Source organism: Pseudorasbora parva, chromosome 4 (genome assembly GCF_024679245.1).
Source record: "Pseudorasbora parva isolate DD20220531a chromosome 4, ASM2467924v1, whole genome shotgun sequence".
Lineage (NCBI taxonomy): Eukaryota > Metazoa > Chordata > Actinopteri > Cypriniformes > Gobionidae > Pseudorasbora > Pseudorasbora parva.
In genome coordinates this window covers 46815341-46835658 of record NC_090175.1, presented here as the reverse complement: position 1 = coordinate 46835658, position 20318 = coordinate 46815341, and the positions used below count along the sequence as shown (strand labels likewise).

General features: G+C 35.2%; 1 protein-coding gene across 8 annotated transcripts in view; it reads left to right on the top strand.

The window, feature by feature from the left end:
• Positions 1–20145, top strand: part of gne (glucosamine (UDP-N-acetyl)-2-epimerase/N-acetylmannosamine kinase) — a 36424-nt gene extending 16279 nt beyond the window's left edge. For 4 of the 8 annotated variants that reach the window (XM_067441999.1, XM_067441997.1, XM_067442003.1 and 1 more), the window contains exons 2-13: positions 1905–1928; positions 2761–2966; positions 8916–9370; positions 9493–9645; positions 11410–11622; positions 11884–11971; positions 13869–14079; positions 15615–15744; positions 15833–16054; positions 17826–18008; positions 18980–19096; positions 19186–20145. In XM_067441999.1, coding sequence (XP_067298100.1) covers positions 1905–1928; positions 2761–2966; positions 8916–9370; positions 9493–9645; positions 11410–11622; positions 11884–11971; positions 13869–14079; positions 15615–15744; positions 15833–16054; positions 17826–18008; positions 18980–19096; positions 19186–19421 — 2238 coding nt within the window. In that variant the 3' untranslated portion in view covers positions 19422–20145. The remainder of the gene's footprint in view (positions 1–1904; positions 1929–2760; positions 2967–8915; positions 9371–9492; positions 9646–11409; positions 11623–11883; positions 11972–13868; positions 14080–15614; positions 15745–15832; positions 16055–17825; positions 18009–18979; positions 19097–19185) is intronic. The other 4 variants (XM_067441998.1, XM_067442002.1, XM_067442004.1 and 1 more) reach the window with 1 other exon arrangement.
• The last annotated feature ends 173 nt before the right edge of the window (positions 20146–20318 follow it).

The following is a 20318-nucleotide window of genomic DNA, read 5'->3' as shown; positions in this document are numbered from 1 at the left end:
TGGTTAATTTAAAAAGGTAGCAAAACGTTGTACATTAACAATTTTACGTACATTTTTTTAATAAAAAAATCTTTCTTTTCAAGACACATTCGTTGTATTGCTTTAATTTCAATAAATATTTTCTCTGTAAAAAGAATATATATATATATATATATATATATATATATATATATATATATATATATATATATATATATATATATATATATATATTATATTATTATTATTATTATTATTATTATTATTATTATTATTTGGAGTAAAAAAAATATATATATATATATATTTAAATGGTGGCTGTTATAAAAACTTGCCAGATGTTTTTATGTGGTGCATACATTTATTAAAATGCTCCTCTCTTGAGTTCATTTTTATAGCTCACTAACAAGTTGGTCACTGTACACTGTACTGGTTTGACATGGTATTTAGTTCTGACAAGTTACATTTGACTTGATTTTCCAGTTATCTTGGCTTTGTGGCAAAAGAAGACGACTCAAACCACAAATTTTAATTTATTTGCATTTGGTCCAAGACACACCCTTGGGGCATTCCTTTTTTTGGATGAGTTTTCTTTGGAGTTTGAGTGGTTTAAAGCCTCTGAATTTTGCTCTTCTAACAATGCTATGCTGTATGAAACCATTTTATGACAATATGCTCATCTTAAATCAAATCAGATAAACACAACTAGTTGTTTTGGCATTACAATTATATTCTAGCTGGATGACAATTTTTTTTTTTCTTCAAAAAAATTCTGTTAAATGCTTAACCCTATAAAGCCTACTGTTTCATATTTGATAAATTAATTTCTAAGGCTTCTAAACTATAAACATGATTAAAACTGTGTGTAGCCTACAACAGGTTTTTTTTTATTATTATTCAGCAATCTACCACATTCTTTAGAGGTCTTTTAGCATAATTGTATAAATGTCCATCTTCAGGTTGTGGTATATGTGTCTTTGCTCCCATGATACGAAAAGCCTTTGAGGAACGTTTTTTTTATATCTCTCAATTATAATTGTTTGCATCAGATTACTTAAAATGTGTTAGTTTTTTAAACTTTAAAGTTCTAAATGCTCTAAAGTTAATTTGATTGAACTATTTTCTTTAATTTGAGTTGGCTCTACTCAAACCAGTTCATTATTATGAGTGTTAGGTTTAGTGAATTAGATAGTAGTAACTAATAGTCTTTCACAGATATTTCATATAGAGCACAAGCACATAAAACATCTCAACTGGTATGCTGTAAAGATTTCATTACAAGCTTTTCATCTTCTGTTTTGACCATAAAAAATGTCAACATCTTCACTAAATTGCATATTTACGCTCAGTTTGGGCTTCTGAATAATTGAGGTGTTTTACCTCCTCAAGGATGAGTTCTCTGTTATCTAAATCATAGTATATGGGCCATAAAAGCCTGATGTATCAGATATGACACAACATAAAGCACATTGGCAAACGCTTTTTAATTTTTTCCTCTTTTTTTTTTTATTTGTCTAAAGTTTCCATTAAAAAAAGTCTGACTTATTTCAAGTATAAGGCTTTTGAGGGGTTAAATATCGTTTGATTTTGCCTTGTTTGGCAATTTATTCGTAATGCAGTGGGACTTTGACACTCATAATGATAGCCTCTCTATGTTCCATGTACTTTGCTTCTTCTACTTTCCATTTGTGTTGTTTGCTTTTTGCCTATAAAACAGATTTGAAGTCTTTAAATGGTCAATGTCCAAAAACAGAAAAAGGCATTTGAAAGTGTCCCTGCATAGAAAGGGTGTGTAGCAATGTCTGCTGTGGTGCAGTAAAAAACTTTAGTCACTTTAGTAACAGATGCATAGTTTTATATTCCTCAATGAAGTTACATAGCAAAATATACCTCTGTTCTTTCCTTATTCTGTTTTCATGCTTCAGAGTGTTCAGGTCAGAAATACTCATGTAAGTATGATCCTTCTCAATTTGGCAACCCGGCATGAAAGGCTCGCTCTGATTAACTACAGTTTTATTTTCTCTTTTATTTTAACATACACTGTCATTCAAAAGTTTATTGGGATTAGTACGTTTTTGTTAAATGTTTTTGAAAAAGTCTCTTTTACTCTAGGTTGCAATCAATTGATAAAAATACAATAATTATTATATTTAAAAATCCGGTGTATTTTCAGCATCATTACTCCAGTCTTCAGTGTCACTTTACAGAAATCATTCTAATAAACCATTTATTATCAATGATGAAAACCATGCTTAATGTAATTTTGGGTAGCATTGTTTGCTTCAGGATTCTTTTATGAATAGAAAGAAGAAAGTACTTCAAAACAATAGCATTTATTTTAAATCTCTCTGAAATCTTCTTTAACATTATGAACGTCTTTGCTGTCTCTTTTGATCAGTGTATTACCACCTCACTAAATTGAATCATTAAAAATGTTATTGATCCTAAACTTTTGAATGGCAGTGCATAAAAACGGATCCAGTTCAGAACTGTGATGTTGATTGGTCAACACAGGGTTCAAGCTATGCTGAAATACATCTATTATCTATATAACTTTAGTTTACATGTCAGGAACTATATCTTCTAGCAGAAGGATGGTGCTTAATGATTCTACTAAACAAACAATTTTTTAAAAATGATTTTCCAATGTTGTAACATTTTGAAAGCAATAAAATTCAGTGCTACATGTAAAACATTTTGTCGTGACTAAATTCGCATATCAATTCTGCTCTATGCAGTCTCAGAAGATAATATATATTTGTCATCATGTTCCTCATTTAGGAGCTTTACTATCTGAAGACCCAGCAAACACAGGAGAAGATGGAGCGATCGGAGAAGGGGTTGAAGCGACTACGCGTGTGCGTGGCCACCTGTAACAGAGCGGACTACTCTAAACTCGCCCCCATCATGTTTGGCATTAAGTCTCACCCTGAAATCTTTGACCTGGAGGTGGTGGTGCTGGGTTCACATCTCATTGATGATTATGGGTAAGACTTCTGAGCATCAAGTCACATTATCTGTTTAAAGGGTTACTTCAGGGATTAGGGGTGTAACGATGTATCGTTAAACCATATATCGCGATATAAAAACATGGCGATATGTATCGTTGATGGAAACGATATGATTTGCGATATAGAGTTGTTTTATCCAAGGCTCAACTTGCTGTAGTAGGCCGTATTTATAAGGTATAATTCACCCAAATACAAACGAACAATAGAGGGCTACCACAAATGTAAACTCTGTCCATCATGTACTCACCATCATGTTGTTTATTTTATTTAACTTCCAAGCACAAATGAAGATATTCTGAAACCTGAGGGATTTATGTCCCTCCATTTTTAAAGTCCATTCCTCTCAAACTTAAAATATGCAAAGAATGTCATAAAGGCATGTAAAAATAACTAATCGAGTGTCTAATCCAAATGTTCTTTAGTCTTCAAGTCTTCTGAAGAGACACAATGGCTTTATGTGATGAATATATTTAGCACGACGCACATACTGTAGTAAATACGGACGTTCAAATGATTCTGTGACGCACGAGAACAACATGAGAGAGGAAATGCATAATTAAAATTCTTGTATGAGCTAAATGTTTACAGCTTGAGAGCGGTCATTCTGACAAGCTTTCTTGTGATTAGAGCTGTGAAGGATTGCATTGATCATCTGAAGTGCACATGCTGGCGGAACGGCGCTCCTCAGTGAAAGCGCAAACATTATTTAAAGCGACACTCCTTAAAGTCAACGCGCAAAAACCATATAAAGCGACACTCCTTAGTGAACGCGCAAACATCATTTAAATAACCAGATCACATTTAGTTTTAGTGTTATGATTATTCAAAGCATTTCAGATGTTTATTCTTACAGACTGCATTAATAGCAGGAGAGGCAGGGCATAGCAGGCTTGGGGAGAGATGCTGCCTGCATTGAAAGAGTGAATAATGTGTGAGAAAAAAAAAAAAAAAGTTTAGAGTTTCAGTGAGTGACATACATTACATTAATAATCTTATTACATAGAATCATACAACAACTATACATAATGTATAATATTTGTGGGTCCTGATTATAAAACACAAATAATAATATTATATAATAACTTTATTTTGCCTTAAAATATCGGGATACATTCTTGATTGTATCTGAGTTTAGTATCGAGATGCATATCGAATCGTGACACGAGTGTATCGTTACACCCCTAGTGATTAGCATGACTTTGTATCAGTAGAAACTCTGGAGTATATTCAAATGATCGAATATACTCCGAATACCCCCCCTCAGCTCCCAGCTGCAGGCATTCATTTAACCAGAGCTATGCTGAGCAGTGGAAGTGTTTCAACTTCTCAAATTCATTTCTATGAAAGTTAAGCTTCCAAAGGCATGAACTGAAAACGTAGCAGACTGAACATGCGCTGTGAATGAATATAACGTGAGAGTGGACAAGATTGCCTCAGCTCTCATCACGAGAGCTCATCAGCTCATTTATGACAGTAAATGTATTCTGACTCCTGCAGCGTTAGCGCTGTGACACTTGTTCGGCGACTCTAATGATATTGAACAGACACATTCAGTATTTAATTGTTGTGTCTGTTTTCCAACTCAGTCACAGTAAAACAAGTAGCGTTGGCTTTGGGAGTGGCCTCACTAGGCAGCGAAGCATTCTGGGAATTGTTGTCTTTCATCCCCCTGAGACAAAAATATGAGTGAAAACCTCATCCCAAGATGTTTTTGGACACAAAATGTAGCGTATACCCCATCTGAATGATGACCAAACTTTACTGATGTTTTATTACGTTTATTACATCATTTTTTTCACTCCAAAAAAATCCCCGTAAGAGCTGAAAAAACAACGTCTCATTCACAAACTCTCTCTCTCTCCTTTTTTTTAATCATTAACATACACAGGAAATTACACAAAAACACTAAACTACAACTAGCAATAAAGAAACATATACCGACCATGTGCCTTTTGATGGGTGCGGTTTATAACTGATAAATCTATCTGATCAACAACTCCGATAAACTCTCCGAGAGCCAAACTGCTCTCGTTGCTTAACTGTTCCATTTCCTGTTGTTCCGGCGCAGCCGGTATGAATACGGTTTGATTTTTTTTTCCTCTAGGGCTGATAACAGATGTAAATAGCGACCAGGAGGATGCTCAGATATTTCTTTTCACGTGATTAAGTTACACGTCACTCAAATAGCGCTGTGCACATGGCCAGCTACAGAGAAACTGGTAGCCAAGCAACAGACATGTGACCAATCCTAAGTAGCAATGTCACAATGAACGGTTTGTAATCATGCCGTGCCAAACCAAGCTTGTGGAAATATAACTGAAAGCATTCCTTACATTCTTAGAACCGTTCATCCAAATGGTTGAAAAGCAGATATTCTTCAAAATATATATTTTTTTGTTCCATGGAAGAATGTAAGTCATACAGATTTGGAATGATGACATAAGGGTGAGTAAATGGCAGAATTCTAATTTGTCAGAACGTCTCACAGCAACTCTATAGTCATCTGGGCGCTAAAGCTTCAAAACATGAAGCAGCACTGTTTCTCACTGTTGTCATGGAAATGTTGGAATGTAGCTCTTAACGGCAGGAGTTTGGCTCTCACAGTGGACTGCTGATGGTGGATAGAAGCCCTTGTCTTTTATCTATGAAGCCAAACCAAAGGGTTAGTTCATCCAAAAATTAGAATTCTGTTATTAACTACTTACCCTCATGTCGTTCCACACCCGTAAGACCTCTGTTCATCTTCGGAACACAAATGAAGAAATTTTTGTTGAAATCCGATGGCTCAGAAAGGCCTCCATTGACACCAATGTAATTTCCTCTCTCAAGACCCATACAAGGCACTAAAGATGTCATTGTCAAAGAGATAGTTCACCCAAAAATGAAAATGCTGTCATTATTTACTCACCCTCAAGTTGTTCCAAACCTGTATACATTTCTTAGTTCTGCTATAAATAAAGGAAGATATTTAACCAAGTAGATCTCGGCCCCCCACTGACTACCATAGTATTTTCCTGCCACACTATGGTAGTCAATGGTTGCTCTATCTGCTTGGTTACACACATTCTTCAAAATATCTTTCTTTATGTACAGCAGAACAAAGACATTAATACAGCTTGGGACAGCTTGAGGGTGAGTAAATGATAACTGGGTGAGGAAATGATTTTTTTTATTTTTGGGTGAACTATTCCTTTAAAAGGTCATTTCACGACAGTGGCTGTACAATAATTTTAGGAAGCGACGAGAATAGTTTTTGTGCGCAAAAAAACTAAACAAAATAACAACTTATATAGTGATGAGCCGATTTCAAAACAAAGATTCAAACCGTTATGAATCAGCGTATCGATTCGGATCGCCAATGTCACGTGATTTCAGCAGTTTGACACGCGATCCAAATCTTGAATCAATACGCTGATTCATAACGGCTTGAAACTTTGTTAAGAAATCGGCCCATCACTATATAAGTCATTATTTTGTTTTATTGTGCACAAAAACGCTTCATAAAATTACTGTAGAGCCTCTGTAGTGAGATGGGCTTTGTAACGACGTCTTTAGTGCCTTTTATTGGTCTTGAGAGGAAATGACATTGGTGTCAATGAAGGCCTTTCTGAGCCATCGGATTTCAACAAACATATCTTAATTTCTGATCCGAAGATGAATGGATGTCGAACGACATTAGGGTAAGTAATTAATGACATCATTTTCACTTTTGGGTGAACTGTTTATCTGGTAGATCCCAAGTTGTTCTTAATATGACAGGGCTCCTTCCTTAATTTTATGGTAGTGTTCAATATAATATAATATAATATAATATAATATAATATAATATAATATAATATAATATAATATAATATAATATAATATAATATAATATAATATAATATAATATAAGGATTTTTTTCCTTCAGTTTATCTTTATATAAGGATTTTTAATTTCCCTGCCCAAATTTTCACTGGCCCCACCAAAACAAGAAATAAATACAGATAAACAACATGGTTATACTGGTTAGATACTGTCTTGTTTTTGACCCATTACATTAATAAATAATATTGTGACACCAAAATCTATGAGCCTAGCTCATATAAATTTCAAATATTGTCAAAGACAAGTAAACTGTCAGCGATTATATAAGAACAAATAATCAAATTACAAGCAATAGCACAAATAGAATAGAACAAACATGCAAATTAACTTTTCATGTTTTTCAAGAGTAACTGTAATTTTCAGTTATAGTAACTAATAATACTACTACTTACACAATTAAGTATATATAATTATATTATTGATATATAGTGTAGAGTAAAAACATGCTGGCCACAGTTAAGATTTTAATAAATAAATCTACCTCAGTTTTAATAAATTGTTCACCTGTTTGGGAAGTGTTTGTCATGTTTTGACAATAAAGGATAGTTTAAAACCACAGTTAACTGTCTGTTTTCTACATATTTCACTTAGAAGCAGAAATATGCCTTTAAACTTTAAAGAAATAAACCTTAACCTTTTACCTTTATCGTGATATTTATCGATATCGGCTGATATGGAAAATTATATTGTGATAATTTTGCCCAGCCCTACTTTCACCATAGCTAACAGCAAACACGACATCGACATGAATACAGGTAACGTTATAGGGACTGACAGTATTAAATGATTTAGAAAGAAAGTCTGTGTGAACTTTAATGATTAGCTACACATCAGAAATCACTGATCACAGATCAGGCATTAATGAACACTATTACTCCATGTTTGTGGCGGTGCTGTCGAATCCATATGGTAAAGCCTGTGCTGACATCACGACTGATAAACTGAATCCTTTCTCTACTAATTCTCTGGGTGGGCAGAGCAGAGGAAGGGGCGGTAACCTTTCCTGGACGTCATAGCAGGAGAATTCAAGATCAGCTCCTCTGGGCTCTCATTTTCTCAAAGGCAGAGAAAGACAGCCTGAACTCGGTTTACACCAATCAAAATTTGTAGCCACTTGAGGACAATATTCAGGCTAGGGTAACTCATATTAATGTTGAAAAACCTCATAAAATGAAAATTTCATGACACTGTAACAATTTCTCACTCAACTCTGTTCGTTCACTAAAGACACTAAAGCCTATCCGACTGTGTTTACCTGAATACTTGCCATATTTGTAATTATTTTCTTATGCATACATGTTTCTGTTGCTTTCTTTGTCATGCGCGATTATATTTGACTGTTCTGCTTCCAATGTTTAGTAAATGGGGGGAGCAGAGCTCTGCACACACTCCTGACTCCTGCTGTCACACATAGACGCAAATTAGGAAATATAGCTCTTATTAGTGTGCTGTCATTCTTAAAGTACCGGTACTAATAAAATTTCATATCGTATCTTTTTTAAGAGCAAAGTATCGTTATACTTTTCTAGTACCGGTATACCGTTTAACACTAGTGTGAATATATCCGTACATGCAAAAGAAGATGTGAAAGAGAGTGTGCACACACAAAACTTCTCACACTATTGTATTGAGTTTTCTTTTTAATTGGGCAACTGTCCCGAACGATGTTTACAATAACCCCGGGCCATCGGGCAGTCCTTATTGTGAAGTCCTGCATGGGAATGCATCATATCAAGCTATTCAAATAAAGTGTTTTAAAAACTGTTTTCCTCAGCACATAACTTTCGTTACGATTTATCCTTATCTGTAAAAGTTATGATTGTCCTGAGAATGTCCTACGAGTATTTAAAATTTGCATCTGTCAAGGCCCATCCTGTCTCTGTTAAATTTCAGACTTCACTGGGCTGGATGTGTAATAACAGTTTTTTATAAATAATGGATTCAAATGTATTTATTTGTTGATAATACATTTTTCACTTGATTAATCGATTATTAAAATAATCGTTATGTGCAGCATATAAGTCATATTTAATGATTATTTTTGTCTTTCTTTTCCGCAGAAACACGTTCCGTATGATTGAGCAGGATGAGTTTGATATCGGCTCTAAATTGCACACCATTGTTCGTGGTGAGGACGAAGCTGCCATGGTAGAGTCCGTGGGTCTTGCGCTGGTGAAGCTTCCTGACGTACTCCAGCGTCTCGCCCCTGACATTCTGCTCGTTCACGGTGACCGCTTTGACGCGCTGGCCTTGGCGACGGCGGCGTCTCTAATGAACATTCGCATATTGCACCTTGAAGGTGGAGAAGTGAGCGGAACCATTGATGATTCAATTCGTCATGCCATCTCCAAACTGGCACACTACCACGCCGTCTGCACACACTCAGCCGAGAGACACCTCATCTCCATGTGCGAAGACCATTCTCGTATCTTATTGGCTGGCTGTCCCTCGTACGACAAGCTGCTCACCGCCCACCAACGAGACGATTACGCTGACATCATCAAGTCTTGGATTGGTATGTAAACAAATGTAAATGAATATATTAAAATTGAACATTAATACAGCGTAAAATACTACTTTTTGTTTTGTTAAAATTACTAATAGTATCATTTATGCACGTGGTTCATTCTTAAACAGGGGATGAAGTGAAGGAGCAGGATTATATTGTGGCCCTTCAGCATCCTGTTACCACAGACATCAAAAACTCCATTAAGATCTACGAGTTAATGTTGGACGCTCTCATCTCCTTCAACAAGAAAACTCTCATTCTCTTCCCAAATATTGACGCAGGTTAGCTGTTTCTCTCGTTTTCTGTTTTTCTTTCTCTCTGACCCTTTCCACTTTTGCATCGGAAGATTATACACACATTTGCTTCCTGAGTACGACTACAGTTTGTCAGATTAAAATACTTAATGCGACCCTCAGTGGCTTTGTCAGCGGTCTAAGATAACATAAACAGACAAAACAGCCTTGGTTTGTTTTGAGTTTGGTGTTAATGAAAGGTAGACACAACTTTAGGAGGCAGTCAAAGCAGGGGTGCTTTTTTTCTTTTGTTGGAATATAACTCCAGTCTGTTTGCTGAAACGCAAGGAGTCTAAACAATAAAATGGCCCTGACACTAAGGGAAGGTGGCATGGCCAACATTTTTATATCATAGTACGAGTAATTTTACAGTAGTGTTCAACTTCAACACCAAAAAAAAAAAAAAAACATAATATAATTACACATTTTTTAAATTATGGATCAAAAGGATAAACAATTTAGATTAATGATTTACAGCCATCTTTGGTCATATTTACCAAGGAAGCCAATAATTTTGGCCATGGGTATATATTATAATTAACCTGATTTTACCAGACTCTTGTACATTTTATTTGTACATAGAGTCTGGCCACTCTCCATTGACAAGGGTTTATTTCCGCGAAGGCGGGCACTCTGTTGAGGTTTAAAACTATTGGATCTGCCCTGAGCCACTCTGGATCTGCCATAACCAATCGCTAATGTTTGGTTGTGACGTATGTCATGCACCCTTCGCCTGTTTCACACATGGAAATCCGACAACATAAATGTGCACTTCTGCATGCCACCTCAGACAGTGATAAAGCCATAGGATAAAACCTAAAACTCATGCATTCGGATTGTGATTTATTTACGCCACGGTGGAGGGGAGAGTTTTGTGATCTGGAACGCGCTGCTCACGTGGTCCGTAACATGATTGTATGCTGTAAATAAAATGTCATATGCTTGGTATGATAATAAATGCTGCTAACAGACCAGTTCAGATGTTTAAGTGCTTTTATTTTAATTTGTTTGAGCGGTGATGAAATATATTACTCTTGTAAATACTTGCCAGCATTTTAAAGAAATACAAGTCTAGAAAAGCATCCAAATAACAGCAAAGAGCAAAGGTATGGTGCTCTGCAGTGGTCAAAAATGATTATAAACAGTGAATTTTGAAGTGATATATTCTTGAAAATCGTAGAGATGTGGATTCGGACAGCTATTACATCACCTCACGACCTTGCGTTTGTCAAAAGCAGAAGGTAACTCAGCCTGAGATTTTTACATTTTTCCCTGTAATTTAAATGATGGCAATACCTTCCGACCCCACAAGAAATGGTTACCGTCCAAATAGCTTCACCAACTCCTGCAACACTAACGGAGCGAGCTGGAAAATCAAACTTTTCCCGAATTCACCCTGTTGGGGTGGAGGGCCACAGCATCATGTCCACCAACAAACCCCAGCAAATATTGTTCAGGATATTCGGGAGCGGCGCCACAACGGAATGAATGGTTTCATTCGCATCTTTCTCCGCCGCCATTACTGAACTACAACTCAAACTAGCACATGACATCAACGTCATCGTTCTCAGCCACTCCCTCTGTTCGCTGATTTTTATGACTAATGAGGCCGTAAATGTTTTTTTACTCAGACTTTTTTTATTTCTTCCCTTGTATGGAGGAGAGAAATCATAATAGAAACATCTTAACTTGCTCTGAAGGAGTCTGGGCAATCCTTCCTTGAATGAACTGCTCTGTATTTGTCTTATGTAGGCAGTAAAGAGATGGTTCGTGTGATGAGGCGGAAGGGAATCGAGCAGCATCCGAAATTCCGTGCGGTAAAGCATGTCCCGTTTGATCAGTTCATCCAGCTGGTGGCTCACGCCGGCTGCATGATTGGGAACAGCAGCTGTGGAGTTCGTGAGGCCGGAGCTTTTGGAACACCTGTCATTAACCTGGGTACTCGCCAGACAGGTCGAGAAACAGGTGAGATTAGATACCAATATGACTTGATGACCTTTAGAGAGAAGGCATTATGGCAGGATATGATCAGCATTTTACTGTTCTTATACTGTTCTTCAAAGCGTTAATTTTAGTCAGGATGTAGAGTATTTTGTTTGGTTTCTTGAAACCAGCATTGCATGTTTATTCTTATAAATAGGCAAAGACTACTTTTTGTTTAATTGAGTTTCTTTAGTATTAGCCTTGATGGACCAGTTTTACCAATTCATGTTATTTTGACAATAGGGGAGAATGTTCTACATGTGCGAGACGCAGACACACATAATAAAATCTACCATGCTCTGGAGCTGCAGTTTGGAAAACGCTACCCCTGGTAATGAGCTATTTTTGTTACCTTTTAGGCAAATTCTATTTGCAAGCATCAAATATAATGATTATAATGCAGTTCTTAGAAGAATATATTATAGATATATTTTTTTTATTTTCACTAAATATGCCTAATTTAGTGGGGTTTTTTTGTATCACATAATATGTTTATCAATATTTTATTTTTCATTTTAGTAATGTTATGTGCTTTTGTTTGATTTTTTTAAATGTATTTTTTATTTTATTTAGTAATTTTAGTACTTATTTTATCAGTCAAGTTTTTCATCTAATAAATATATTTAATTTCAGCTTATTTATTTATTTCAACAGTATTTAATAGTTTTTAGTTAACAAACTTAAACTATTACACTAAAGTCTTAAACTATTACACTATTCATAAACAACCTGTTTTAAAATCACACTTGAATGTAGTTATAGACTGATATATATCGGATGTTAATTTGCATATTTGCAATGCATATTTGATTTAATGGGCATCATTAAATCACATTTCATGTAGTCTGATAAATCCACTCATATTTGGCAATTTTACCTAACTGAAATGAAACTTAAATACTATATATATATATATATATATATATATATATATATATATATATATATATATATATATATATATATATATATATATATATATATATATATAAAATATAGTACAGGCCAAAAGTTTGGACACATTACTATTTTGCTATTTGTAATGCTTTTGAAAGAAGTATTTTATGCTCATCAAGCCTGCATTTATTTGATCAAAAATACAGATTTTTTTTAAATATTGTGATATATTATTACAATTTAAAATATGAAATATTTGGTTATATTTGGTGTATATATTGTTGTTACAAAAGATTTCTATTTTTAAAACATTTGCTTCTTTTCTTTTTCTTAACTTTTTTTTTTTTTTTACTTTTTATTCATCAAAGTATTATAAAAATTTATCACAGGTTATGAAAAAATATTTGGCAGCAGAAATGTTTCTAACTTTGAAAATGAATCATCATATTAGAATGATTTCTGAAGGATCATGTGACACTGAAGACTGGAGGAATGATACTGAAAATTCAGCTTTGCAACACAGAAATAAATGATCATTTAAAGTATAATCAATTGAAAACCAATTATTTTAAATTGTAATAATATATCACAATATTACTTTTTTAAATTGTAATAATATATCACAATATTACTTTTGTTTCTCTATTTTTGATCAAATAAATGCAGGCTTATTGAGCAGAAGAAACTTCTTTCAAAAACATTACAAATAGTAATGTGTCCAAATTTCTGGCCTGTAATGTACACACGCACACGCACACACATAGTGTTTCCGCTACATTCATGCTGCCGTGGCGTGCCGCCACACCCAAAATCATTCCCGCCACGGCTGCAGCTTCTCAGTGACGTCTGATTCTGTTTTATTGTTAAGCCACACTAAAAGCATAAAAAGCACCATAAAGTTTTCATGCATAATATTCCAAGTTTCTGAAGTTATTTGATAGCCTAATGTAAGGTACAAACAATTATTTAAGTCGTTAAGTTAAAGTTAATGGAAACTTATCTCTTCTCAGTCATTTTTGTAATTCAGATAATTTTTGATTAATCATGGATTATGATTATATATTTTTTGCATAGTTTTTTCTTTTATAATGAAGTTGTCTCTATTTAGTAGATTGTGTTTAACACACAGAAGAGTGCTTATTATACACAAGAGGTATAGAAATGAATTGATAAAAAAAAAAAAAAACCTGCAATACAGCCGATACTATTGTTGCAGCTTTAACTGCGTCGATAAAAACATAAATACAAAATGTATAGGTGAATAGTGTATAGTGTGTCATTTGCAACACAACTCTCTAAACTCTAAACTGTCTTCTTGCTCTATCCACAAGCTCCAAGATCTATGGTGATGGAAATGCGGTTCAACGCATCTTGAAGTTCCTGCAGGCCATTGATCTATCTGAGCCGCTACAAAAGAAGTTCTGTTTCCCACCGGTGAAGGAGTGTATCTCTCAAGATATTGACCACATTCTGGAGACACAGAGTGCCCTTGCTGTTGACCTGGGAGGGACCAACCTCCGTGTCGGCATTGTCAGTATGAAGGTATGTAGAGCCCACCTCTGGAGTTTGATGTTGAGATCCACTTCATCAGGAACTATGAGGTGGTAACATACAAAGTTTGGGATACGCTGTATATTCTCAGCACAGCTGTGTTTTTTTAAATATGCAGCACTTATGTCAACATTTCATCTACACACAGAACTGACTGTAAAACAAACAGCGGTACGTTGAGAATCCTCTCTTTCTTTGTGTGTGAATGGTGAACAAGTTTTCCGGGTGTTGCAGACTAAGGGATACACCATTAAATATGTAATTAGTTCATTTTAATATTTGACCACCGTGAAGCATTGCTGAGTTTAAATGCTCACTTATCTTTGGGATGAGTGAAACGGCTTCTTGAACGAGTCAGGAATTGATTGGATGGTTGTGGTTTGCTATTGCTGTAATGTCATGTGAGGGACAGGTTGCATCCGCTCTCGCGCCAGTAAACATGTTAACAGAAAAGAGAAGTCACTGAAAGAGGGAGGGGAACTAATTTAGATTAAAGATTATGATGGGAGATGACATCTAATAATAATAATAACAATAAAAAGATATATACAAAGATAAATTATTTATAATAAATACTGCAATATTCCATACTTCTTGTCAGAGTGATGAAGAGATACTCACAAATGATCAAATCAACTATATACAAGCAAAAATATGTCTCCTATTGCAATGAGAGATTATTGAAATACTATTTTTAATTTGCATGTATAAAATAAGTGTTTCGAAGTGTGGCGTCTGTATTGGTTACACTTTATTTTAAGGTAACGTAGTTATATTGTGCTTGCTGAGTAATATTAACTAACTACATGTACTTACTATAGAGTTACAGTTATGTTAGTGTTTGGTTTAGGATTAGTTGTAATTATACATAATTTATTGTTATTACTATAGTAAGTACATGTTGTAACGTTTAACTAACTACGTCACCTAAAAAATAAAGTGTTACCAATTTGTATTTGGTTTTTGAATGAAGTCTTTTTCTTACCAAGGCTGCGTTTATTTAATCAAAAATAGATAAATTCGATATTATTACCATTTAAAAAAAACGTTTTCTATTTAAATATGTTTTAAAATGTAATTTATTCCTGTGATACTACGCTTAATTTTTAGCAGGTCAAGAAGCATTTATTATTTTTAATACATTTCTTCTCATCATCTCTATTATTATTATTATTATTATTATTATTATTATTATTATTATTATTATTATTATTATCAGTTGTGCTGCTGCTTAATATTTTTTGGAAACCACAAGGATTTTCAGGATCCTTTGATACATTTCAAAAGAAATTCCAGAAAGTTCAAGAGAAAACTATTTATTTAAAATAGATTATATGTCTTAACTGTAAACTTTTGATACATTTTATGCATTTTCTTGCAGTGTTCTTTAAAAAAAGTTGTACTAATCCCAATTTTTGTATTTTGCAATCTGATTCCCAGTGTATTTTGCGGAACATGATTAGGGAAAGAAATGTATGGTTAGATCATTTGTAATTTACTGCTTTGTATGTTTGCTTGTGTTTCAGGGTAAAGTGGTTAAGAAGTATAACCAGTTGAATCCTAAGACGTTTGAGGAAAGGATAGAGCTGATTCTGACCATGTGCAAACAGGCGCTGGCTGACGCCGTTCACCTTAACTGCAGAATCCTGGGTGTCGGTATGTCTGCGCATGTCCCATGTTTCCTTCTGTCTGTCCATACAATCACTCAAGTCGTTCACTGTCCGTTTTCTTTTATTTCTTTCAGGTGTGAGCACAGGGGGGCGTGTGAACCCACAAGAAGGTGTGGTCCTCCACTCCACTAAGCTAATAAACGAGTGGAGTTCGGTGGACATCCGTACGCCTCTCTCCAGCGCCCTTCATCTGCCTGTGTGGGTTGATAACGATGGCAACTGCGCAGCCCTCGCCGAGAAGAAGTTTGGCCATGGGAAAGGAGTGGAGAACTTTGTCACCATTATTACTGGAACCGGTTTGTTCCCATTCTTACGCCCCTCACTGCTGCTAGTGTCTAGGGTGGTGGGTTTACCTTTGATTTGACAATGACAATGAGACATGAAAAGGAAGTGGATTGAAAACAGTCAGACTGGTGAGACTCTTTGACCAGGTTATCACTTTAACTTTTGACAAGCAGCCTCCTACCCCATTTCATAGAAGGGTCATTCTCACAAAAAGGTGCCATTTATGCCTGAAAAATAATATATATTTTTTTTTTTTACGGTACTGCTAAATGATATTTGTTTATTTAAATTAAGTTTTATATATAATATAATTGTATTAATAATATATATAGTAATACTACTACTAATAATAATATGCAAGTTTATATATTTTTATGTACTTTGTACAAAGACATTCATATTTTTATTTATCAAGGATGCATTAAATTGACCTAAAGTAAAGACATTTTTAAAAAAAAGTTATTTTGAACTTTCTACACTGAAGATTAGAGTAATGGCTTTGCCATCGAAGGAACATTACATTTTAAAGTATATTGAATTATATTACAATTTTACAAATTCACTGTATTTTTGATTAAATAAATGTAGCCTTGGTAAGCATAAAAGACTTCTTTCAAAAACATTTAAACATCACACTGACCCCAGTGTTTTAAAGAGTACCGTATTTTCCGGACTATAAGTCGCTCCGGAGTATAAGTCGCATCAGTCAAAAAATGCGTCATGACGCGGAAAAAAACATATATAAGTCGCACTGGACTATAAGTCGCATTAGGGCAGAACTGGAGCCGCGCGCATGCGAGCACCCGCGCGCGCATGCGAGCACCTGCTCGCGTGCACTCGCTCGTGCCCGCTTCATTGCATAACCCGAGCAGAAGAAAGAAAGTTTGAAGTGAGTGAGAAACTTGTAAGGGACTGGCGAAAAGCAGAGGTTACTTTAACTGTGAAATGAAGAAGAAAAAGAAATCTACTTGCGGACTGTAAGCAAGATGGCCAGAGCTAAAGGAACGAGTCCACAGAGGCTTGAACTCTCTGCCGGGAGAGGCGCAGCCGCGCGAGACGAACGCTGTGAGACTCGTTCTCCGCTGCATGTTTTACTACATGCTGTTTGTGTTTTGCAGAATAACATTTTCTTTATGGGGGCATTTTGTTTGTGTTCAGTCTTTCTAAGTTGTTGTCTATAAGTAAATATTAGGCTACAGGAGCAGCATAGAGCGCATTCTCGCGGCTATATGTTTATTCTTGTCAGTCAGTATGAATTAAATTTGATATATAAGTCGCACCTGACTATAAGTCGCAGGACCAGCCAAACTATGAAAAAAAGTGCGACTTATAGTCCGGAAAATACGGTAGTGTATATTTTATCTTTTTTTTTTTCAGATTGATCACTTTGAACAGAGATATATTTTAGAAAACACTTCTGAACCTTTATTTTGCATTGCACACTAAATGATCGTCAAATATCGTTATCCTGTTATCATGTTAATATTATGTATAGTAACTTACTGGAACAAACATGGCACACTAATTACAATGTTTTCTTAGATGGAACCAGGACACACTGTGAAATATTGGTTTTCAGTGATAAAGGTGTGTGTATGGTATGCGAGTATTAGACATGGAGATTTTAACTGCTATTGTATCAAGAGGAACCCCCTGGTTCAGATTCCTGTTCGATCGCACGTATCTAATGCATAATTAAAGACTGATGCTGATATAATTGTTATTTCTTTGACTGCCGGAGTTCTGCTTGTAATTATCTTTGTCTTGTGTTTATATGTGCAGGAATTGGAGGTGGTATAATCCAGCATAATGAGTTGATCCACGGCAGCACGTTTTGCGCAGCTGAACTGGGACACATCGTGGTCTCGCTGGAAGGACCAGAGTGCATGTGTGGCAGCCACGGCTGCATAGAGGCCTACTCGTCAGGTCTCGCTCTTCAGAGAGAAGCCAAGAGACTCCATGACGGTGAGACGACCAGACGCACACACACACCAAGAGTTGCGCTAAAGCGTGCATATCTGCCTCACCTACTCTGTCACAAATGGTTTCCTTTTCACAATTTTAACTTTTCAGTTGATACCAGAAAACTAAACTGGTTTGTTTTACATCAGTAAAACATCACAGTTAACAGTGGTGTAAACCCTTACTATTTTTATCACATATCTGTGTAATCATTTTTACCACACCATAGTTTAACATTCAGACTTAAACCCACTCAAAAATGTTGCTGAAATTTTTTTTCCACAACCCTTAAACAAAAACGGACCTAGCCCTTATTTGAGAGAGGAATCGCAAGTAAAAGTAGAAACACCTATTAACTTTTCTTTCATAGCGTGACAGTTGTCTCTACAAAATATGAAAAGAGTTGTTGGAAGTCTGATTTATTTAAGTGCCATTATTTTAATGTATGTTTTATAATAAACATTTAATGGTAACACTTTACGATAAGGTTCATTATTTAACTACATTAGTTAGCATGAACTAATAATGAACTGCACTTTTATATACAGTATATTTCCGAGTGTTGTGTCATGTTTACTTGTGTGTAAAGTTTTGGCACAACGAGTGAAGTTTTGCAAAATGTGTTCAAGCAACGGGCAAGAACTGTAAAATAGTTTGTTTTTTTATTTGAAAGGACTTGCTCAAAAATGTAAAAATAAAATAAAAAATCAAACAAACAAAAAAAATCACTGATATAAAATTCACTATAAATGTTCCCACAATTCCCTGTTCTGCATTTTACATTATTTATAATAATGTAATTACTGCCATATGAGAACTGGAAATTATACTTTAGCTATACGATATATTTGATATGATGATAGGATTGTTTGCTAAAACTTTAAGTTGTAAAGGAGTTGTGCATAATATAAGAGTGTTTCCAAGTAAAACGTGGCACTGTTCCAATTACATGTTTCTTTTACGTTTGATGACAGAGGACTTGCTGTCGGTGGAGGGAATGACTGTGAATAACAAAGAACAGGTGAATGCTCTTCATCTGATCAACGCCGCTCGCCTCGGCAACTCCAAAGCTGAGAGTGTACTTCACACCGGTAAGACGCAAATCCAAGTACACGCGTTATTCTCCTGCAGGTTTGTGGTGAAGAAAAGCGCTAATAGTCTCTCTTCTCTTCCGTAACAGCGGGTACTGCCCTTGGTTTGGGCATTGTGAACATCCTGCACATGATCAACCCATCTCTAGTGATCCTATCTGGTGTTCTGGCGAAGCATTACGAAGATCCAGTTCATCAGGTCATCTGCCAGCGCGCTCTGCCCTCGGCGCAGGGGACCAAAATCATGGTGTCTGAGCTGGAGGATCCTGCCCTGCTGGGAGCTGCCAGCATGGTACTGGACTACACCACACGGCGTACCTACTGATGGAGTTCGAAAACCAGGAACCAATCAGTTACAGACTTCACAACTGAGGGCCAATTATGTGCTGTTAGGATCATAGTGGCTTTTTAACCCTGATGAGAAAAAAGCTTTTATTTGTTTTTACTTGTTTTTTCTGTAGTCACAAATATGTGCTGTATTATTTGGGATCAAATACCTAATGAAGTGTCATTTTGAAGAATAATTTAACTACGGTGTAACTAAAGGGTATTTGTTACAGAGACGCTGCTATGGTTTAATTACCAGCTCTTTGTCTTGCTTTTAATTTTTTTTTTTTTTTCACGGAGATGTCATGTTCTTTACGCCTTATGCTGATCCATTACCAAGCCTTTTTTTGTCTTCAGCACCATGTTTAATTGTATAGGTTGAATTGTATTCAACCTACCTGTATGAATGAGTGAAAAATGTTTGATCTTATTTAATATTTTATTTTTGGAATCACAACCTGTAAATTGATTTACATTTTATGATCATTAAAATCAACAAATGTAAAATTTCTTTGTATTGCCACTGAATTGACTTAGAGTCCCGTAATACATGCATAAACTGTAGGTTATCTGTAGAATATTTATATATTTATATATATATACTTTTTTTTAATACAAATGCTATTCTGTTCGTTTTGCTTTGCACATGAAGAAAATAAAGGTTTCAGAATTAGTAGTAATATATATTTTTTTTGTTCCATGCAATGCTTCTTTCTTTCAAGCCAGTGTTTTTGTTATTAATGTCTCTTTTTTTTGTCACTCTCAAATGATTCGTAAATAAACATTTAGATACAATTAGTCATCTGGACTGATCACATTATTACACCTAGAACATTATTAGGGTAGAAATCTAGACGCACCCTAGCGGCAGGAAATCTAATCTGCCCATGTATGT